We start from the raw sequence: 23,628 nt of genomic DNA, 5'->3' as shown, positions 1-23,628 counted from the left end.
GCTCACCTCGTTCTGCGCTGGTTTTACAGGCCTTTAATCATCGCTCTTAAATTGCCATCGTTAGCCTGCAACTTCACCCTGTGTGTCCCTGTCCTTGATGTCTAGGAGATTACGTGCGTTTGATAATTCTACGAGCTCTTAAAGCTAAGCGATTATTCAGCTTTCTGTGTCAATGTGTCTCGCTTTGCGCCTCTGTGTGTAAATATGTAGGCGTGAGTGTGTGTGTGTACATATGTAGGTGTGAGTGTGTGTATGTATGCGTGTGTGTGTGTGTATGTATGTATGTGTGTACCCATGTATGTACGTAGGGTGTGTGTGTGTATGTATGTAGGGTGTGCGTGTGTGTGTGTGTGTGTGTATGTATGTGCGTGTATGCACGTGTATGTGTGTATATGCACGTGTATATGCGCGTGTATGTGTGTGTATGCGTGTGTATGCGTGTGTATGCTCGTGTGCGCACGTGTATATGCGTGTGTATGCGCGTGTATGTGCGTGTATGCGTGTGTATGCGCGTGTATGCGCGTGTATGCGTGTGTATGCGCGCGTATGCGTGTGTATGCGCGTATATGCACGTGTATGTGCGCGTATGCGCGTGTATGCGTGTGTATGCGCGTGTATGCGTGTGTATGCGTGTGTATGCGCGTGTATGCACGTGTATGCGCGTGTATGCGCGTGTATGTGTGTGTATGCGCGTGTGTATGCGTGTGTATGCGTGTGTATGCGTGTGTATGCGCGTGTATGCGCGTGTATGCGCGTGTATGCGTGTGCGTGCGTATAAGCACCTCCATAGGCTTCTCGATGCGGCGGCGCAGGGCCATGGTCCACTGGGCCCGGCCAGCGTACTGCGGGATGTGGGCGGGCAGCAGGCAGACCTTCTTACTCAGCTCCTTGTTCATGGTGTTGAGCTCCTTACTGAAGATCCCGTACACTTCCGTCATCTTCAGGTTAATGGTGTGCTTTATGGACTAACAAGGGAGAGGGAGAAAGAAAGGGAGAGTGAGAAAGGGAGAGAGGGAGAGAGGGAGAGAGAGGGAGACAGGTGCAAACTTAATTGCTCTAAAATGTGACTACAGCTCGCCTGAGCATCTATTCTCGGACAGAGACACAAAGCAGAGGCAGATCCTAACCGTGAGTCCACAAGGCTGAACTGGCGACACGCCATCTCGCTCTTAGACAGGTCAGCTGACCACACAGACGAGAAGAAAAAAAAACACATCCTTCCCTCAGAATGGCAAGAAAATGAAAGGAAGGCGACCCTGGGACAGGGAAGGAGAACACCAGCGGCTGAACGGTATTAAACAACACCCGTGATTGCATTGTTCCTCCCCGCATACGCTGGATTAACGAACGTTAACGGCTTTAAAACACATTTCCGTTACGTTAAGGCCGAGCCGTAAAGAAGCACGACTTCCTGAAGCTGTAGGTTTCGACTGAGACAATTTACTAATTTACTGGCTTAAAAAATAAATAAATAAAAAACGCCAATTTAAACCCACTCCTATAGCGCAGTGATCATTCTGGCTGGCAGGAGCAGCTTCCCACTTAAGAGACCAGCGGGGAGACACATTTGCATGAGGCCGCAGACTCTGTTTATTTATCTGCAGAGTGCTGCAGGTGGAGACACAGCCCCAGTTCAGCAGGTGCTGCCGTTCGCCGTCGCCTCCAGCACACGCTGGCCCGGCTGGTTTTTTCAGAATTTCACATTTAAATTCAGTCGTTCGGCAAACGCGTTCATCCAGAAGGACTTAAGACGTGAGCGGACATACAGCGTATGTCATCAGTGACATAAGCAACAGTGGTATTTAACACACAGGTGTAGGAGGAAGAGCCGCAGCGGGTGTGGGCGAGATGCGAGTGCACTGTGCCTGGAGTTAAGCAAATGGTTAGCAGGGTTATACTTTCTAAACGCAGAGCAGCTAGGGATAGCAAATCTATGATAAACGCTGAGATCATGAAAAGCAACCGATGCTATTATTACGGTTTCGTCGCAGGTCCCCCACCGCATCATTATTATATTCCATTATTCCCGCTATCGATTATGCTTTGTGTGTACGGGCGGGTCGATACACTTTGTCCTTGTCGTCGTGCCAATGAAGTGGATTTTTTTTTTTTTCTTTCAGATTTTCATTTTTAAAATGAAGAGCGGTGATGTGGTGCTTTCTCACACCTCGTAAGAGAAGATTAGTGTTAGATTAACTCTTACAGTGTACATACGCAGGGCTCTACAGTGCTCCCATTTTAGGAGCATTTGCACACTTTCACACTGTGTACTGCGCGCTGTGTACTGCACACTTTCTCACTGCGTACTACACACTTTCTCACTGCATACTACCCACTTTCTCACTGCGTACTACACACTTTCTCACTGCATACTACACACTTTCACACTGTGCACTCCTAAATTATTCAACTTAGGAGCACATGTTGCTCCTCGTAAAAAAAATGTTCAGGTAGAGGCCTGATACGGTCCCTCTATTAGATAAACACAATATTGAATTAACACTGTGAGAGTGAGGCAGTGTGAGGCCCGAACGCTGAAATTAACACAGATGCCCCCGTGTCCCACACGTGTGGTAGGCAAGCGCAGGTAACGGCTGAATGTCACAGACACAGTGAAAGAGGGGGGCGGGGGGGAAGTGTGTGTGTTAAGCCTAATTCATACTTCATCACACGACACTTTCGACAAGTGTCGCTTGATTAAAATGACATTCAGAACCGAACGAACTGGAGCAGGACGTTTTTTTCCTAAATGTCGCGCACCTCTTGAATTTTGTTTTTCGTGGACTTTCGTCACTCTTTGTCGTGCACTGCGATTGGACGGTTTACAAACGCAAGCAAATGAACAGCAGCTTGGCGTCTCGTTGCCACGGAGACAACAGAACCCTCTCCGCAGGCCTTTGCCAAAGTATAAATGGCAATCGTCGTGCGACACCTTCATTTCTGTCAAGTTTTTTTTTTTGGACACTTTCTGAAAGTTTTGCGTAACTAAGTAACTAATTTTGGTTTTAGACGCTGGGTATACTCCCTGTGAGACAAGTGCATGTTCAGCAACGGGACATTACGGAGAGCCAGGTGTCTGTTAGGGGTGCGTTTTGAGCTCTCTGGCAGAGAAGTGTGTGTGTGTGTGTGTGTGTGTGTGTGTGTGTGTGTGTTACGGACGCTCTGAGACCTCTCTGGCTGACAGGTGATAGAAGACGTCCAGCAGCTGGATTCCCTCCTCCACTGTGTTCACCGTATCAAAGGCCTTGCAAATCAGGTTCTGCATCATCACCTCCAGATCCTTCACCCAGGCACGGAACCTGCAGACACACACACGCACATCACACACACACACACACACACACACACACACACACCCCACACATGCACACACACACCCCACACATGCACACACACGCACATCACACACACACACACACACACACACACACACACACACACACACACACACACACACACACACACACCCCCACATGCACACACACACACACACACAGGTCATCAGACACACACACACACACAGGTCATCAGACGCACACACACACACACACAGGTCATCAGACGCACACACACACACACACACACACAGGTCATCAGACGCACACACACACACACAGGTCATCAGACGCACACACACACACACAGGTCATCAGACGCACACAGCCAATTGCATTACAGTGGACAGGCTCCTCCGAGGTCCTTTGTGCCTGCCCTGCGAGCTCAGCTGCTCGGCTCAGCCCAGAACCCCCGCTCTGCTCCGACCCGGAACGACCCCAATCCATCACCAGCATCAGACGCACGCAGACCCCCCCCCCCCCCACCAGCTCCAGGGGGAGGGACACGCCCTGCGCACCGCAGGGCTGCCAGAGTCATCGCTCTATTCAGACGAGGAGCTGAGCTGGGCGTCTCAGGAGCGTTAAAACTGACTCGGCCGCCATTGGGGCCCGGGGCGCGGCCGGAGGTGGGAGGGCTGGAGAGCGACGGCCGTGTTTGACCGCGGCTGCGTGCGCTCACACACACACACGTTCACACGCCGGCCTGTTTTTGGGCTAACAGCCTCAGAACACAAACCTCAATGTAAAAACACGCCGGTGTAAACAGGACTGTCTGTAGGGTGTTCCTTTAAAGCTATAATTTACTGTGATTAACGGTAAAACACGCTCAACCATGAAGGCATGCAGCGCCCTGCCTTTCAGGTCTGATAAAACTCTGCTCGTGTGACGAGACAGAAGGCCACACAGGCGAGGCTCTGCGTACAGGAGCGAACGCAGGCAGAGGAACAAACGAATGGACGGACAGACGGACGGACAGACGGACGTTTTTGGGGGGAACGCACAGGTTGTACTCGTCGTGCCAGGTGGTGTTCTTCACGTCCAGGATGCCCTGGCCGCTCTTACTGAGCGTCTGCAGGCAGCTGTGGAAGGCGGACTCGATGTCCAGCAGGCTGCGGGCTAGCTCCTCCCCCTGTTTCCCCTGGAAACAGGGAAGGGGCACCTGCACCCCCTCCTCCCAGCGGCCAAAGTGCTTCTGGCAGTCACACACCTGGCGGAGAATAAAACACCTCCAGACTCAAAGGAATTACTTCAAAAAAAAAATAAATACAGCTATAAATATTAATGTCTTCTTTTTTAAAAAAAATAAAAAAATGTATTCCCGAGACAATGCGAGACAAAGAGTGTGGAAAACAAACAAATAAACTGAAAAGCAATAGACTGAAGAAAGCGGGGGGGGGGGAGGGGGAGGGAAATCGAGCTCTCTCACCTCCAGCAGGTCTTCACACCTTTGAATGAAAGCATCCACCAGAGCAAAGATGCTGGTGGGGGCTAAAACCCAGCCCTCGCTGGAGTACCTGTTCAAACAAGCGGAGAAATCAGCGACACCATCCACACCGTGCAGCACGCAGGGGATCGTCCTCACAGTGTGGTGCGCCATGGAGACACTGCGACTGTGCTTCTGTATTATACAGTACAGCACTTATACTGCCATGCAGGAGATCAAGACTGCCCAACGCTGCCCCTGAAGATCTACTGGCCTGCAGGTTTCCGCTCCAACCCCAACAAAGCACACACCTCATTCAACAGCTAGAGCAGGGCTGCCCAACCCTGTTCCTGGAGGCCTACCGTCCTCTAGGTTTTCACTCCAACCCCAACAAAGCCAAACCTCATTCAACAGCTAGAGATCTCACAGAGCTGCCAATTTGGAGAATCAGGTGCGCCAAAGCTAGGGTTGCACTGAAAACCTGCAGGACAGATCATCTCCAGGAACAGGGTTTGGGTTTGGGTTGGGGTTAGGGTTAGGGTTAGGGTTAGGGGGGCAGGCCCTGTCGCAGATTTACAAGCGTAAAGGTAACAGATGTATTTTTGGACCTGTAAGAAACGGGTCTGGGTTTCTCAGAGCGGCTGATGGAGATTAATCACGCCGCTGCGGAGGTCTGGAAGGAGGAAGCAGCGCGTCTGTAAACACAGGAGCGCCTGTGATCTGTGACAGGCTCCGGCGCCGGGACAGATCCGATCAGTCACATCACACGGCTCGCCTGCCGCGGCCAGGTACGGGAAAAAGAAAAAGGCTCGTTCACGGAGACGCGCCGAAGCGTAATCAAATTAGGCTCGTGTGCCACGCTCACCCCGTCCGTCACGTGCCAACCCTCGCAACTGGATTACCGGCCAAAACATGACCTCAACATCACAGAAACTAAAAAAACTGAATTACACTCCCCCCCTCCCCCACCCACCCCCCCATTTCATATTCAATTCAAATTCATCGCTCAGTGTCCGCTGTGTCACTACAATGTAAAAAAATCCGATCCATTAGTGACGGTTTTTGACAAAGCATCATTCCGGTCACGTCGTGGCACAGTTAGCTACCGAAACCTAACCGGCGAAATACTTTTTCAATCACATTTAACCCGATTTTATCAAGTCACTGTCATTTTACTTCATCACTCTGAGCACCCCGCACACACCCACGTTAATGCTAATTCGCTATGCAGCGACACACAGGGGTACTGCAGGCCACTGTGGTAATCCCTTTGCGCTAATTTTTCCACTGTGATATCAGCTAAAGGAAAATCCAGCGATAGCCTCCTCGCTCCAGCGGGGGAGATGGGTGCGGACGGAGAGGGGGCGAACGTCACCGAGATCAGAGAGCACAGCCTTCTGGGTTTTTCTCCCTGTTCTGACGCCACTGCCGGACAATTCCTACATCAGCAACCGTAATTAAACAACAGCTGAACAGACAAGAGACAGACCGACGAGGGAGAGGGATGAGAGAGAGAGTCAGAAAGGGAGATAGAGTGACAGAAAGAGAGAGTGAGAGAGAGGGAGAGAGGGAGAGAGGGAGAGAGGGTGAGTGAGCGTGACAGTGAAGAAGAGAGGAAAGTGGAGGAGAACTGGGGGGGAAAAAGGAGAGATAGAGGATGGCAGGATAGCGGGATAGCGGGATGGCAGGATGGCGGGATGGCGGGATGGCGGGGGAGGAAGAGGGGCCACCAGGCCGGCGGGTGGCGGTCAGGCGCCATTAATCACCGAGCCGCGCTCTGTCAGACGGCCTCAGCCTCAGCCGCTCTTTTAAACGTCACCCTCGGGGTCGCCCAAACCAAATAAGCCCCCCACCTCTCCGGCCCTGGGGGGGGGGTGGACCCGCAGGCCGCCTCACACCGCCAGAAACAACGGCTGCTTAATTAAGGGGTCACCCCTTCCCCCCCCCCCCCCCCCCCCCCCCGCGCCGTTTCTGGGGTTCACGGCGTTTTGATTGATGATCCGCTGATCTCACGCCCTGCATCAGTCTTCGTTAAAGAACAAAAAATTAAAATGTTAAAAAAATAAATAAATAAAAAAAAACACTTAAAATCTCCGCACGACACCACTTCTTATCGGAGGTGCCGCTGACAGGCGTGTTTTTTTGTTCGTATTCATACTAATAACCCGATAATGACTCTGGCTGTGATAAAGCAGAGCGCTGGAATATTGAAACGCGTGTGAAGATCTCTGTGCTGCCGTCGCCCGGCCGATGCACTGATGCTAATCAGGGTTTATGATCTGTGACTGTCTGCTGCTCAGCTGCCTCCTCCATCACTACCCAGCGCCCTGTGACTGAGCCCCCCTATCTCTCTCTCTCTCCTTCTCTCTCCCTCCCTTTATCACCCTCTCTCTCTCTCTCCATCTCCCTCTCTCTCTCCCTCCCTTTATCACCCTCTCTCTCTCTCTCCATCTCCCTCTCTCTCTCCCTCCCTCCCTTTATCACCCTCTCTCTCTCCATCTCCCTCTCTCTCTCTCCCTCCCTCCCTTTATCACCCTCTCTCTCTCTCCATCTCCCCCTCTCTCTCTCTCCCTCCCTTTCTCTTTCTCTCTCCCACTCTCTCTCTCTGTCTCTCTCCCTCCCATTCTCTCTTTCTCTCTCCCACTCTCTCTTTCCCTCTCCCTCCCTTTCTCTCTTTCCCTCCCTCCCTCCCTCCCTCTCACTCTGTCCCTCCCTTTCTCTCTCCCACTCTCTCTCTCCGTCTCTCTCTCTCCCTCCCTCTCTCTCTCTCCTTCTCTGTCCCTCTCTCCCTCCCTCCCTCTCTCCCTCTCTCTCTCTCCCTCTCCCTCTCACTCTCTCTCTGCGAGATAGGGAGCTGTGACTGTGTGCCTTCACTCAAGCAGTACGGATGGAGAGGCCGAGCTGTATGGTGAACACAGTCAGGGCTACAGGGGTGTTGTTAGGCCCGACGCAAAGCAGCGAGCCAGCAACCCCCTGTAGCCGTGACACAGCACGGCCTCAAGTGCCATACTGCTTTTTAAAAATGGTGACAGTGTACAGAGACAATTTACAGATCAGACATTTTATTTGGTAAGTAGCGGTTTGGGTGCTGGGTGATACTGTTTACAAACAGACTGTTTGAATAACTGTTACTGCAACAGATTTACAATCACTGTAGCGTGCGGTCTCAGCCAATCAGCATCCAGGATCAAAACAACCCGTTTTATAATCTACATTTGGCAGACACTCACACGAAAAGGCTTGCAGAGTTTTTAGGTTCACAGCTGATGGTAGCCCTTAATACTTCACTAGCTCTGAAGTCACATAAACAAAGTGAAGTGGCATTGTGGGGGTAAGAGGGAGAGTGAGAATGCAGGTACACATCAGACGGGTGTTTTTAGTCTGCAGGGTAGGATCTGCAGAGACTGAGTGTAGCGGGGAGAGCTCCTTTCACCCCTGGGGGAGCAGAGAAAAGCGTGACAGCAGGGGTGTGCACGGCACAGGGGTGTGCACGTCTCAGGGGAGTGCACGCTCAGGGGGGTGCACGTCGCAGGAGGTGCACGTCTCAGGGGAGTGCACGCTCAGGGGGGTGCACGTCGCAGGGGGTGCACGTCTCAGGGGAGTGCACGCTCAGGGGGGTGCACGTCGCAGGGGTGTGCACGTCGCAGGGGTGTGCACGCTCAGGGGGGTGCACGTCGCAGGGGTGTGCACGTCGCAGGGGTGTGCACGGTGCGACACAGATGGAGGCAAGGTGGGGGTGGGGGGTGGGGGTGCGGGGCGGGTGGCCCAGAAAGCTGCCATGTTGAGCTTCTGTGCTCCACTGAGTTCAGATCTGAAATTTAGTTGTGGGGGGGGGGGGGTTACACCCTCTCCTCGACCTGCCATTGATTTAGCAAAGTGTTCTCTTAATTGGGTTGATTCTCTTAATTGGGCTGATTTCAGGTCGATCCACACCAGTAGGCAGAGGTGTCCTGGGGAGAGTGGAACTCTCAGCCTCAGAGAGATCACACCCTGCCATAATGCAGTGTGTGCGTGCGTGCGTGTGCATGCCTGTGTGTGTGCGTGGGCATATAAGTGGGTGAAAGTGTGCGTGCACCAAGAACACACCTGTCTGATGAGTACCTGCATTCTCACTCTCCCTCTTTCGTGGAAAACATGAGTGGTAGGGCTGGAGATAGTCACAAAGACGGGACAGGTCTAAAGAGCGGGGAGGGGGGGGGGGGTCAGGAGGGTCGGGGAGGGGGGGGGGGTGGGGTCAGGAGGGTCGGGGAGGGGGCCGGTCAGGAGGGCGGAGGGGGCAGGAGGAGCAGGGAGCCAGGCGTACTTGTGGTGCAGCTGGGAGGTGTGGAAGTACATGTCCTTCCAGTTGACGCAGCACTGCATGCACTCGGCCAGCGTCTGCTTGCTGGACACCACGTAGCCCTCGAAGATCCGGTCCAGAGAGATCTCCCGACAGCACAGCCGAATGATGTCATTGCTCAGCTGAGAGACACACACACACACGCACACACACACACAGACCCGCACACACACACACACGCACACACACACACAGACCCGCACACACACAAGCACACGCACACACATACACACGCACACGCGCACATACACATACATACATACACACACACACACACACACACCACACACATACGCCAAAAAAAGGGGGGAAAAGCAGACAGCAGAAGCTATTAGTCTAATCATTGTGCTTTGTTTTGACAGATGCCATTATTCAGGATGACTTAATATATTCCACAGAGTGTTATCAGATGCAAACGATTTTCTTCCGCAAGGCATAGCAGGCAGCACTCCCCAAAGAAAAGCACGTAAACTAAAGTTCTTCAACAAAAGCATTATAAAATTTCACACATTTGTCCATGAAGCAGGGGGCGGGGGTGGGGGGTGGGGGGGGGGGGGGGGGGGGGTGGGCGTTCATTTCTGCCAAAAACTGAGAGCCTATCGTGAGGGGGCACAGCAGTCTGTGTTTGCACATAATCACATTTCACACACCAAACACACTAAACGCTGCACTGCAGGCCTCCCAGACGTTTCAGGCCTGCATAGCATGTCCGCCGCTCCTGTAATGAACTCATTTTGAGGGAGAAAAGACAGGAAGCTGCGCTCGTGCGCAAGGGGGGGGGGGCGTGCAGGGGGGGGGGGGGGGGGGAGAGAAAGGCACAGAGTGCTGAGATCTCACTGAGCTGGCTTTGACACAACACCGCTGCGGCTGGATTTCTCTGAACCTTTTCATGTAAAAGGTTACAGCAATCAACCCCGGCGACTAACGGGGGAGTGGGGATGAGCCGCAGGAGCGGGAAGAGAAAGAAAAAAAAACAAAGGCAGGGTTTTGCGCTGCATTTAAAGCCACACGCGTGTGTGCGAGCGTGAGCGTGTGCGTGTGCGGGTGTGTGTGCGCAAGTGTGTGTGTGCGCGAGCGTGTGTGTGTGCGAGTGTGTGTGTGTGCGCGCAAGTGTGTGCGTGTGCGTGTGTGTGCGCGTGAGTGTGTGCGGGTGCGTGTGCGTGTGCTTGTGCGCGCATGGGTTTCGCCGAGGTGAACTCCTCTGATGAGGCCTATTCAATTTGGCTGGCAGAAGACGGCTCACGGAACAAAGAGGAAGAGCAGAGATGGTTTTTTAAAAATGAACGCGCAATTAAGAAGGCGGTGTCATGTTAATCGGCGTGAGGAGGGGATTCAGCGCTCTCTCTGTCCGGTGGGGAATCAGAGGAAGAGGCCCCTGCATGGGGCGGAGCCGCCAGGTTCTCTCCAGGTCCAAGGCAGAGAGGGGAGAGAGAACCGTCTCACACGCCGATAAGACACCGGCAAGGGCAAACAAAAAAACAAAAAAAAAAAACACTTTTTAATGAACAGGAAGGAAAAGCGGCAGAAATGGAACTGATGCGCGAAACGTCCTCAGTCCTCCGGTTTCAGGTACACGTTGAAAACTTGCGCATCACTAAAATAGCCCTCAAATTCTGAGAGGAACTTTACTTCATAACAATAAATAAATAAATAAATAAATAAATAAATAAATAAATCCTGACATTCAAGAGAATGCATGTCCCTAAAAAAGCGAGAGTATTCTCCAGGGAGCGGAGAGCTCTTTGGTAATCAGCTGCAGCTTCTCCTTCATCCGCTCCTCCGTGGGAAAGCAGCGGAGGGAAACGCACCTCGCTCAACAGCGTCGCACGGACCCCTCTTCCTCCTCCTCCTCCTCCTCTGCGTCCGAACCAACGGAGGATGAGGAGGAGACGAAGGTCAGACTCGGACGTACAGCACGCGGGCGGCCCTGCGCGTCAGGTCAGGGAGGACGCGGGAGACGCGCCGGAGAGGCGGAGAGGGAGAACCGCGTCCGTTCCTTAACAGATACAGGAACGATGATGAAATAAAAAAGGCCGTGGATGGTGGGGGGGGGGCGGTGGGGGGGGGGGCGGAGGCGGCGATGCTGAAACAGTAACCAGCGCAGAAAGGGGAGCGCCGCTGCAGTAATTATCGGAGTTTCCGCGCCCTGTGCGGGCCGCCGCACCACCGGCGCAGGCCCGAGCCTTCCGGCGCTCTGCAATTTAAAAAAACGATATTAAACCAGACGTTTTGAACGGAAACAAACAAAAACAAATACAGCGGTGAGAAGCCTGGGGGCGGGGGTGGGGGGGGGGGGGGGGGGAGGAGGCGCTGTCAGAGCCTGTGTGCTTCAGACCACCTCTGATTGCGAAATTATGAGAAAAATCTCCGAACGGAAAGGGAGTTATGAAGAGAGGCCGGTTCTGCCTGAGCTCTCTCGAGCGACGCAAAGGAGCGGTGAGCAGCTCAAACGGGGGGGGGGGGGGGGGGTTACCGCCATGCGGGCAGAGACACGCCGCACCCCCCCCCCGCCCAGGTTCAGCTCTGAGCGAAACACGCCGGTGGAAATGTGACACGGCCACAAGGCCCCGCCCCGCCCCGCAAACAGCGTTTAGAAAAGAAACGCAGGGCGCCGGGTGGGCCTGGGGTCGAAGCCCACGTTCTCCATTTTGAGATCCGTGTCTCCTCTGAGGGCACCGATGCCCAGCTAGCACGCAGCACGACCAGGCTGCCAAAATGCCCTTTCCTTTTACAAAAAAAAAAGAAACTGCTAAGCAAATGAAACACAATTACATTCTCCATAAATTCTACAGTCGGTAAGCACTGCATCACTTCAGCCATTTCATGACATTTACATTATTATTGCCAATTGGCGTGTACGCCATCATCCAGTGAGACTTGCAACAAACTAAAGTGCAGAGACTGGGAATTAAAAGTGCAGCAGTACTGCTGCTACTGCTACCGAGTAGAGTAGAGCAGCCACAGACAGGAATAAGTGGCTCCAGGTTGAGGCGCTGGGTGGTTTGAGATTTGGGAGCACAGACGATCCTTAGCAAGCACCTTCAGCGAGCCCAAAACCCACATTCCACAGGAAACAGCACACGCTTTGTTTCTTACAGCACTGCACACGTGCCAGTTCCCCGAAGCTTCATCAGAAGGGGAAGGAGACGCGTTTTCTTCAAAAGGAAGAACATTTTTCAAAGAAGAATAAAACAGAGAGAGAGCGCAGGGTGGCATCGCTCCTGTTATTGCGGGGGTCAGAGCGTAATTAGCTGAGGTTAAACGCTCTGTCTGCGCTTTTGAGTAGCGGGAGATTGAAATACACCCCTACAGGCGAATAAAGCCTCTGGCCCTGCGCTGCAGAGAGAGAGAGAGGGAGAGAGAGAGGGAGGGAGAGAGGGAGAGAGAGAGAGAGAGAGAGGGAGGGAGAGAGGGAGGGAGAGAGGGAGGGAGAGAGGGAGGGAGAGGGAGAAAGAGACAGAGAGCGAGAGAGAGAGAGAGAGAGGGAGAGGGAGGGAGAGAGGGAGGGAGAGAGGGAGGGAGAGGAGAGAAAGAGACAGAGAGGGAGGGATAAAGAGATACATACAGGGAGACAGAGCGAGACAGAGACATGGAGAGAGAGAGAGAGAGAGAGAGAGAGAGAGAGGGAGGGAGAAAGGGAGAGAAAAATAGAGGGAGAGGAGAGAAAGAGACAGAGAGCGAGAGTGAGAGAGAGGGAGGGAGGGAGAGAGGGATAAAGAGATACATACAGGGAGACAGAGAGAGACAGAGACATGGAGAGAGAGAGAGAGAGAGAGAGAGAGGGAGGGAGAGAGAAGAAGAGAGAGTGAGATGGAGAAAGGGAGAGAAAGATACACAAACAGGGAGAGGGACAGAGAGGTAGATAGAGAGAGAGAGAGAGAGAGAGAGAGAGAGGGCCGGGCGCTACCTTGCGGAAGAGCAGGATGAGGCGCTCGCGGGTGTTGTAGAACTTGGAGTTGGTCCAGATGAAGCGCACCAGCTGGAGGACGTGGGCCAGCTTGGGCCCCACCTCCCGCGGCTTCAGCTGCGCCATCTCCTCACACGGCTCCCGCAGCAGGGACAGGAAGGTCAGGTTCGACTGGGCCTGCTCCGAGCTCTCCTGCACAGAGACGGCACGCAGGAGAGCAGTGCACACTCTTAAACACGCTGGAGTACACTCAGGATTACACACTAGAGTACACTCAGGTTTAAACAGACTAGTGTACACTCAGGCTTACACACACTAGTGTACACTCAGGCTTACACACACTAGAGTACACTCAGGCTTACACACACTAGTGTACACTCAGGGTTAACCACACTAGAGTACACTCAGGGTTATACACTAGAGTACACTCAGGGTTAACCATACTAGAGTACACTCAGACACTTCCAAACTGATATATGCACAAAGAGTTGTGTACACTCAGACACACACAAACAAACAAACACAGTAGTGTATGCTCTGACATAAACACTAGTACAGATACACAGACATGGTAGTGGGAATTCAGACACTGAGGGGCATAGAAGCAGACACTCATTCTGACATAAATACACACAGACTCACAGAGAGACTACTGTAAATACACTTGCAGGCAGAAACACACAGACACAGACACAGTCAGGTACAGAGCCTGACTCCACTAATCAGCAGCTCAATAAGGCCTCTAGCCGTTGAATGAGGTGTGGCTTTGTCAGGGTTCGAGTGAACGCATACAGGACGGCAGATCTCCAGGGGCAGGGCTGGTTACCGCTGTGCTAACTGAACCTGACTCCCCCCCCCCCGCCCACGCGGTGCCGCACCTGGATGTGCTTGGTGAGCTTGCAGAAGGCCGGGATGTAGGTGGACTTGCAGAGCTGCAGGATGGCCTGCACGTGGCTGACGCCCGGCTTCTCCAGCTGGTGGCCGATGCCCGTCAGGTCCAGGCAGCGGCTCCTCCAGAAGGCGATCTCCTCCAGGGGGCCCGAGCTCTCGCCCGTCTCCAGCGTCTCCTGGGCGTTCAGCACCTCCTTGATCTGACGCGTCCAGTGGATCATCACCACTGGGAATGGAGGGGGGGGGGCAGCGAGGAGAGAGGGAGAGGGGGGCGGAGAGTGAAGGTTTTGCATGCTGAGAGTGCTGCGGCTAGCTGTGCTATCACTCCAGGTTAGCGCAGACAAGCAGGTGCGACCGTCACCAAACACGCGTCCGGGGACCCAGCCTGAACGGGACGAGTCCCTCCACCACCCCCCCTAACCCACTCCCGCCACGCCCTTACCCTCCATCCTCTGCACCAGCTCCTTGTCCTTGGCCGCCACCTCGGGCTTGAACAGCAGAGCCTCCATGGGGATGTAGAGCACGGTCTTCCCCTCCAGCTTGAACCGGGTGTCTGCAGGCGAATAAATCCAGGCGGCCGCGTCACATTATTATTTAATCAGGCGCTGCTGCGCGGAGTCCTAGAACGATGCTCTTCATGTACTGCAAAGCACGGTTCAAAAAACCTTACATCTGGCTGCGGAGGGAACGGCCTGTGAAGAGCACTCAGTGCCAGTATGAATATTAAGGCTGTTTCCCCCCCCCGACCGTTTCTCGAATGAGGCGGGGGGGGGTGGGGGTATTTGCTCAGGTAGATCTAGTAATTTGCCGGTCCACCCCAGGACATCCACAGACTTAACATCAAGACCTGCCCGCGTGTCGACTATCAGAGGCCAAAAACCTGCGAGTTACCCGTCCATTTCGCTACCCGTGACATTGCACCCCTCCCTCACCCCCCAAACCCCCTACTCCAGGGCACACGCTGGCAAATTGGTGTTAAGACCCCCCGTAGATGTAATGCCAGCAAATGGTCAGTGCTGGATTTGGCCTCCCTTCCACATCAAAGCAACGAGAAGCTATCCTCCTTAGCATCTCCCTCTTTCTAGTTCTGAATTCAGTTCCATCGCTCTCTCTCTCTCTCTCTCTCTCTCTATCTCTCTCTCCTCCGGTTCGCCCGGCTCGGTCTGCCGCTGAGAAGAGAGGAGCGAAACGCAGATAAAAAAGGATAATAAAAAAACATGAAAGAAAATACCTGAACGAGAGAGGGTTTCGAATAAAAAGAGGAAGCGAGCTGGACAGAATGAAATATGGAAAGATCAAAAGACTTAGGAAAGAAAGGCCAGTGCATCAGAGAATCCAGTGACATACTATTATACCCAGGCTGGTTATGACCTTAAAATAGAGCGGCAATCCCACAGAGGCGCAATGTGAGGTTTACAATGTGGGAGAGGACAGAGGCAGATACAGACATGCAAGCGAATGAGCATCTGTGTATGCACACGTGTGACTCCATGTATCTGTGTGTGTGTGTGTGTGTGTGTGCGCGTACATCTTTGCATTGGCATGTAGATGCATGCATGTGTGTGGGCTCTGGGTTTGCTCTTTGCATGTGCGTGTACATGCATGCATGCGTGTGGCCTCACTCTTTGCGTGTACATACATGCATGCATGCCTACAGCATCACTCTTTGAATGTGCATGTATGTGTATGCATGCATGCGTGTGACCTCACTCTCTGCATGTGCGTGTACGTGTATGCATGCATGCGTGTGTGTGTCCTCACTCTCTGCATGTGCGTGTACGTGTATGCATGCATGCGTGTGTGTGACCTCACTCTCTGCATGTGCGTGTACGTGTATGCATGCGTGTGACCTCACTCTCTGCATGTGCGTGTACGTGTATGCATGCATGCGTGTGTGTGACCTCACTCTTTGCATGTGCGTGTACGTGTATGCATGCATGCGTGTGTGTGACCTCACTCTCTGCGTGTGCGTGTACGTGTATTCATGCATGCGTGTGTGTGACCTCACTCTTTGCATGTGCGTGTACGTGTATGCATGCATGCGTGTGTGTGACCTCACTCTCTGCATGTGCGTGTACGTGTATGCATGCATGCGTGTGTGTGACCTCACTCTCTGCATGTGCGTGTACGTGTATGCATGCATGCGTGTGTGTGGCCTCACTCTCTGCATGTGCATGTACGTGTATGCATGCATGCGTGTGTGTGGCCTCACTCTCTGCGTGTGCGTGTACGTGTATGCATGCATGCGTGTGTGTGACCTCACTCTTTGCACGTGCGTGTACGTGTATGCATGCATGCGTGTGTGTGACCTCACTCTCTGCGTGTGCGTGTACGTGTATGCATGCATGCCTGCGTGTGTGCCCGCAGCGGTTGGCGCGCGCGTCCCTGCCCGTGCGCAGGCGTGCGGCGGGCGGCCCGGACCTGTGAGGTTGGTGAGGAAGCGGTGCAGGTTGGCGCAGTAGTTGTTCTTGATGCTCTCGGGCCAGGCGGTGTTGAGGGTGACCAGGGGCACGTGCACCCCGTTCAGGTGCCACAGCAGCTGCTCCATGCCCCTCGCCCACAGCCGGCCGAAGTGCACCAGCCGCTCAAAGTTCTCCTCCACGACCACCGCCTCCTCCGTCCGGATGAAGTAGGCTACCTGCTCCTCCATCTGCTGGGAGGAGAGGAGAGAGAGAGAGAGAAAACGATGGGAGAAGAGAAGGAATAAAAACAGAGAAGCACGGCCCCTTGTGTCTGAGTGGGACCTCCCGCGTTGGAGCTAAGACTGGTTTTAAAGTTTCTCATTGATATTCCAATTCTAACAAAGACTTTTTAACTTCTTTCTCCCTCCAACCAGAGTGCCTCAGACGTCACTGAAGACAGCCCAGACTAATACTTTTTACACTGTGGCACCCTTCTTTTGATTTCCTGCAGATGGGACCTCCTGCATTTGAGGCAGAGACAAATAACGTCTCAAAGGAAGAAAAATAAAATAAATCAAGAGAAGTGATATTCTGAGCCTTTTCCTACATCTGCGAGATCCACCTGGAACATTAAAATCCTGTTTTCAGCCAGAGCAGGATATTGAACAGCGTGACGCATAAATACTTAATGCTGTCAGTAATGGAGCAGCAGCGCTGTGTGTGACTGAAATAGCTCATTACTCTCCCTCATTATGGGGGGGGGGGAGAAGAGCTAGCTCAGGACAGATGCGATCGGGGGTCACGGGGGGGGGGGGGGTACCTCCGCAGGCAGGCTGAAGTCCACCCGCAGACCGGAGGAGGGGTCCAGGTACACGACGAGGAAGAGGAGGGAGGCGTCCGAGGAGAAGCTGTCCAGGGCCTGGTCGTTCTCCTCGGTCCAGGAGTCGCCTGCCACGCCCCGCAGGTCCACGCACCTCTTAAAGCGCTCTCTCTGCACCGGGAGGAGGGCAGAGGAGAGGCTCATTTCGGGAAAATCGGGTACAAATTAAGCACCGTGAACAGTTGTTGTCGCCGAACACAAACGATGCCCCCGCGCCCCTTCCACCTCCCAATCAGAACAACAAGTGTCCACACTGCAGGGCTCTGGGTCAGGGTGGGAAATTTACACCAGGCACTAGCCAAATGCTGGTTAAACTTCATCTGTGGCTGATAAGTTAGTCTACTCTACCAGCCACTTTGGCAGGTCACTGCTGAAGACCCTGTTCTATTCTCAATATCTGCCGGTCTGGTAAGAGAGTGAAAATTGGCTGGTGAATTTTGGGATGCACCTGCCGCTGCGACCAGTGGACCAGGGAGTTAGTTCCCTGTCCTGGCCTGAGTCAATGAATACAAATGGCACTTCTCTGTTAGCACCTGACAGTAAGCTAATCTACCCAATCGACCGCACTCTCCGAGGACAGCAGAGGTAGCAATAGCTTCACGGGCCAATTTCATCGATCGGTCATTTATAACAATATTCTGACCGATTTTATTTGCTTTCTTGGAAGTCGGGACGGAGGCGGGCTGGCACGGGAGTTATCAGAGCATCCAGGCACCTTAACTCAACAATAATCTTTGAGAAATGTCAAAACATTGTTCCATCCCTGCGCTGGATTCTGCCAGAGCCCCACACCGACGCCGCCGCCGATAAGCCCAGGGGCCCCGTCCATTGAGCGAAGGCGCCGCTCTGCACTCTCTCCACGTCGCCAGAAAGGACAACGCGGGGACGAGGAGGCCCCACAACGCCCAACCTCGGGAGTTCCAAATTGGGAGGCGGACAGAAAAACGGGGGGAATAAACGGGTTATAAAAAAAAAAAAGAGAGAGATGGCGAGAGATGAGCACTGTACCAGTCTCCTCATGTACAAGCCCTCGTCCGCCACTTCGGGCTCCTCCATCTGACCGCTCGGGTCCAGGACCTCCACTGCCACAGCCAACAGAAGCACACGCTTACACTCCACTCACACACAGCATAACTTTCGACCTAACATTCTGAAAAAGAACAACTGCATTCTTAGCCAACAGCACTGTTTTTTTTTTTTTTAAAGCAGGGCTCTCAAACTCAAATCCTGGAGGGCCGCTGTGTCTGCTGGTTTCTGATGTGCTCCTGCACTTAGGTGCTTAATTTAAGTCACCGATTGGCTAGAGGGTCTGCACACCTCGTTTCCAAGGCCTAAATCAGCTGCCGGTTGAAAGGAAATCACAAAAACCAGCAGTGACTGCGGCCCTGCAGGACTGGAGTCTGAGACCCCTGTTTTAAAGCCTTGGTCATAAATTGACCCTTATAACCAGGGGTCCTCAATCTTATCCAGAAAGGGCCGGTGTGGGTGCAGGCTTTCATTCCAACCAAGCAGTTACACACCTGATTCCACTAATCAAGGTCCTTAGCAAAGACTCTAGTGGCTGATTAGTGGAATCAGGTGTGTAACTGCTTGGTTGGAACAAAAACCTGCACCCACACCGGCCCTTTCTGGATAAGATTGAGGACCCCTGCTTATAACAGAGGCAAAAGACTAAAAACCTCTTGATGAAAATTTAAAAAAAAATAAAAGAAGCATAACAATTGGGTTTAACAACAACACAATGCCCAAATGAAGACGAACACTCCGCACTTTAAAGGGCCTGATGCTCCTGAGCTGGGTTAGCGGGTGGGATTCTAGTCTGGCCTTAACTGTGTAGCTGAGCGCAGCGCTCAGTAGCTGAGCACACTGCACTGCTTCTCTTCCCCTCACCACTGGGCTGCAGCTCCTCAACCTCCTGCACCCGTGCCAGGGCTTTCCCTTTCCTGCCCTTGTGCTTTTTTTTCCCTGAGCCGGCGCCGTGCTTGGATTTGGACGAGGGGGATCGTCCCGAGCGGGGGCTCTCCTGGTCCGCCATGCCGCCCCCTCGCGCCCTCACACTGTGGAGGACAGTTTTTACGGTGACACACAACCACAGTGACTGCCCTCCACTGGCCGCCGAGCTCCAGCATTAACTCGCTCCTGCACTTCCTGTACTCCCTGAACTTCCTGTGGGGACCAGTTGTCATTTTTATTGCGTCTGAAAAAAACACACCAACCGGCAAGTACTATCCGCGGCACTCGGCGAAGTCAATCATGAAGAACATTTTTCTATTTCTAGGCATTTAGCAAAAAAGCGGGTTTTCCAGAGTGAGTTACATACTTTTTTTTTTTTTTCATACAATCCGTTTGACACGCAGCTGTCAAAATCTGTTTTTCAAAATATGTGGGTAAGCCTGAGAATCTTTCAGACAGGCCTACGGATGGATACACCTGTGAGCACCTGGGACATTTTCATTTCTACTGGTTAACAGTCTATTTATCCATTAGCATCGAATGGCAGCTTTCAGCTCTCTCTCCCTCTCTCTGATCAATGACCACAATACCTCAGTTAATGGGCCCTTCCTCTAGCTCCCAAGCTTTGGGTTTCTGACGACTGCAAATCATGTAGGGAAACATTATACTGAGAGCAAAAAAAAAAAAAAAAAATACTTCGACAAAAAGTTGAGAAACTTACTTCAGATGAAAGTTATGTGGATTGAAGCAGTGTGATCAATAACTTTAATGAGAGCAATACACACTAGCGTCAGAGATGGAAACAACACACAGCCTGAATATCACTACTAACGCATACTGGTTTAATGTATCTACGTCATCCCAGGTCCTGTAATAAGTAGGTTAGCATACCGGCAACAGGTGGCTTCCATTCAGCACGATAATCTGCTTCGAGTAAAACCTGGACTGGCTCAAACTGCCATGTATTACCACTGAAGTGTATTACTGCCATCCCTGCAAGTCCTTAGCAAGGGGAAAACTACTGGCTGACGGAGCTTTGATATGTAACATAACATTATTTAACGTTATATAAACAGCAGCTGCAAAACATACCACAACAATTGTCCCATCTTTGATTGTTTAACGTAAATGTTATCAAACGGGCACTGGCCAAGACCGTTAAAGAATCAAGACCATTTCCTGAATTTAATCTCGAGTTATAATGATATGAAATTGTTTTCTATGAAACACGGCCCATAAACGTTACTGAATGGGTTTTATCTGGCTAATTTACCTAGACAGGTATAACGTCATGTATGTGTAGGATTTGCCTTGATTAGGCAGCAAAAAAAAAACATGTACCATTATCGATGTCTATTTACACTAACGTTTGTCAAAAATATTTAATTTCGAAATGTAACCTTTTTACTTAACTTACCTGTGATATTGAAGACCACGGTTGACACCGAATGTCCTAGAGTGCTATTTCACTCTCCCTAGCAACTAATTTTACCTGAATTCTTAGCCAAGTTAACGTTAACTAGCTTGCAAGAACTTTTGCGTTAACATTGGCTAGCAGAAAACACAAATTAAGATTCGTTACTTAAAGCAAACAGTAGAAAATGGTAAAAATATATCTAAGTGGCAAACCATTTTAGGTCCATTTCTAGACGTCGCTTCCTCAAAAATTTAAATGTTTGTCAGTTAATGAGAAAGTAACTAACGTAAGCGATCATTGCTAGCTGCACAGTTTAACGTCACCTAATTCGATAGACTACAGCGACGGAAAATGTTCAATTCATTTGTGAATAAAAACATTGTCATGAAGAAGTCTTTCATACGGCCTGCTCTAGAAGAATTTGCTGGTTATTTAAAGAATTCCGTGAATGGCCAAATAAATGAAAGGTTATTTTAAAGAGTGGAATTCTGTCATTTTCAGCCACTTCGTCTAACTCTCGTGCTTCAGGCTGGTGCGCTTGTGGACACGTTTCCTTGGAAACAGTGAGCGAGACGAGGGATTGGTTCACCGCTTGTTGGTGTTTAGTAACCGGAGCGAGCCTGGTCCACGCGCAAACTGCGCGGCCTAGCTACAGGTTGCCTTGTTGAATATTATTGTTATACGAGGATAGCATAAACTTTGGCAGTATGGTGACATAATACAATGTAACTATATACCGGTAAGACTAGTAATCATTAGAAATGTGCGGAAATGCATAGTACATTTGACAAATAATGCTTTTCAATAAATTCCGTAACGTAGTTTGCTTAATTCACACCACAGCTCTTCTGGGTGGTTATGGCTGCTGAAATCGGGTGAAATTTTTTGATAGGGTGCGAAGTTGCGAACAGTGAAAATCCACGACTTGCCTAATCTAAACACTGCCATTTTCTGTCTATACAAAAGTCTGAGAAAATACACAATCCGTTGTGAGAACATCCGACATCTTTAAAAACAAGCAACCTCCTATAAAACTAATCTTTTGGTGACATTTGGATGGATATAACTACACGACATGATGGGTAGATTCAAGCGAGTGCATTTTTCGTAGCAGTGCATTAGCGTTACCCCTTTCGGTTTTCGTTTCGTCTTTCCTGCTTTACAAAATGGTACTTGAGCCATTAGCCTACAGTCTGAAAAGTTACATCGAGGTTCACGACTTTAATGCGCAAGTAGCATTGCGAGTGCTAGTCTGCGAATGCTCTTTTCACCCATTTGCAGAATTCTGAAGCGCTCCTCCTGTAACTCCTAACATACGTAGCTAGCTCGCCGTGGGAGATGAAGTTCATGTTTCGGTGTGTAATGTTTTATTTAAAAAAGGTGATTAAACATTAAACTCCCAGCTATATTCACTCTGCTGGCTTGTTCTTGGTCCGGAGATAATGCCACTCAGTCTCGGCCGCGCACTCTGTTCAATTACCCGTCCATTCTGTACAACCATGGAACCTGAAAGAAACGGCCGTCTCAAATACCCAAATACCCAAATAACGCCCAGTTCTGGCCTCGCAGACCCCCTACACAAGTCTTTGTGAGAACCACATTCAAGAACATTCAACTTGAAGAAAACACTGAAACGGTTTGTGAAGACAAGAGGCTGCAGTATAAACAAAATATTTATTTTATTGTGGTTTTCATTTTCCACAAGAGGAAACGAACGGCGAAATAAATATTACCGTCCTCCTCAAGTTGCGTAATATAGGGCAACTCTTTTATGCATGAGCATGAATACATAATTTCCGGAAATTATATTTCTGTTGCATTTTGTAAGCTTTCTGACTGCACGGGGGTGCCACAGACCACAAAAAATAAACTGTATTGATTGATTGACAGAACAAGTATGGCGAAAAGAAAGCACACAAAAGAGCACAGCAAGACAGCTGGAGAGGCTTTCAAAGCAGAGGAGAAAAGACGGCTCTGCACTTCATGCTTCAAACTGTGCGCTTGTGCTGTGTACCTTGACTTTCTGATTCTCCATTGTCGTCTTAGACCTCTTCCGGGGGGGGGGGGGGGGGGGGGGGGGGGGGAGACGAGGCTTTCAGATTAACCGAATAGTGGGCGCAGGTACAGATGTGCGCCAAAGGCGCGAGGACCGTGACCGTGACAACCGCTCAGTGCCAGGGGTCTCCTTTTAATTGACGAAGTGTCCTCGCTCATGAAATCAATACTGCACCCCACGTGCATCCTTCTAGGATTATCCGGCCGCTGTCTCTTGCCCAGAGACTACAGCAGGGTGCTTCCTCCACACTGCCGCGAGGCCCCAGGAAAATTCAAATGTGGCCGCAAAAATAAACGGCAGGGCTTCCGTATCTGGACGTGCACTAATTTGCTGGGTTTGCATTTCTTACACTGAATTTGGACCCAAAATGGGTCGTGGGGCTGTACGAGGTAGATGGGTCTGTATCCTCTAGGCTGTGCGGGTATGGGTATTGGAAGGGCCCCTGAAAGGTACTAAATATCTCATTTGGGTCCCAGCATTAAAAAGTATTTCCAGTTTGAGTCCTGATGTTAAAAAGTTTAAGAATCGGTGCATCAGATGAATATTCACAGTAGCGCATTTACATGCCAACTACCCGCCCCCCCAAACCACGCTTCCCTTATTTTAGCAAGTGACCAACAATTCCAGCCTCCAGGAATAATGTCACGTGAAAGTGTGTGTGTGTGTGTGTGTGTCACAAAGCACAGAAGCATCATCTGAAACAGAAAAGAAAGGGGAAAAAAACTAAAACCTTTTAATAAAACATGCCTACGCAGGGACACTTATTCTTTTTTCAGATTAATGGCACAGAGAGATTCTTCCCTCCCACCCCCCTTTCCCCCCCACTCACCCCACCCCCACTTGTACGCTTTATTTCTCAATAATTCATTCGCAGTGGAGAAAAAGAACGATTCCCATCTACTTGCTGTGTGCCTCCCTCCAGCCAGCAGTAAATTTGGAGGGAAAGTTAGCACAAGGACACCGTCTCTGAGGGGCCGGGAGGGTCCGGCTGTTCTGTTTCGGGGGGGGGGGGGGGGGGGGGAGGG

The 23,628-nt window shown here is 51.4% G+C and overlaps 1 protein-coding gene across 1 annotated transcript in view; it reads right to left on the bottom strand.

Moving 5' to 3' along the window:
• Window positions 1–21,081, bottom strand: part of dnah2 (dynein, axonemal, heavy chain 2) — a 108,949-nt gene extending 87,868 nt beyond the window's left edge. Inside the window, 13 exon segments of the mRNA XM_035410966.1 lie at window positions 783–965; window positions 3,170–3,299; window positions 4,337–4,542; window positions 4,762–4,849; window positions 9,062–9,219; window positions 13,005–13,196; window positions 13,883–14,121; window positions 14,338–14,448; window positions 16,317–16,548; window positions 17,118–17,288; window positions 18,186–18,259; window positions 19,068–19,234; window positions 20,548–21,081. Of these exon segments, the coding sequence (XP_035266857.1) occupies window positions 783–965; window positions 3,170–3,299; window positions 4,337–4,542; window positions 4,762–4,849; window positions 9,062–9,219; window positions 13,005–13,196; window positions 13,883–14,121; window positions 14,338–14,448; window positions 16,317–16,548; window positions 17,118–17,288; window positions 18,186–18,259; window positions 19,068–19,212 (1,929 nt within the window). The 5' untranslated portion in view covers window positions 19,213–19,234; window positions 20,548–21,081.
• Between the last annotated feature and the right edge of the window lie 2,547 nt (window positions 21,082–23,628).

The sequence above is a fragment of the Anguilla anguilla genome, chromosome 3 (assembly GCF_013347855.1).
Source record: "Anguilla anguilla isolate fAngAng1 chromosome 3, fAngAng1.pri, whole genome shotgun sequence".
In the NCBI taxonomy this organism is placed as follows: domain Eukaryota; kingdom Metazoa; phylum Chordata; class Actinopteri; order Anguilliformes; family Anguillidae; genus Anguilla; species Anguilla anguilla.
The sequence above is the reverse complement of the archived record's forward strand: the minus strand, read 5'-3'. Positions and strand labels throughout refer to the sequence as shown.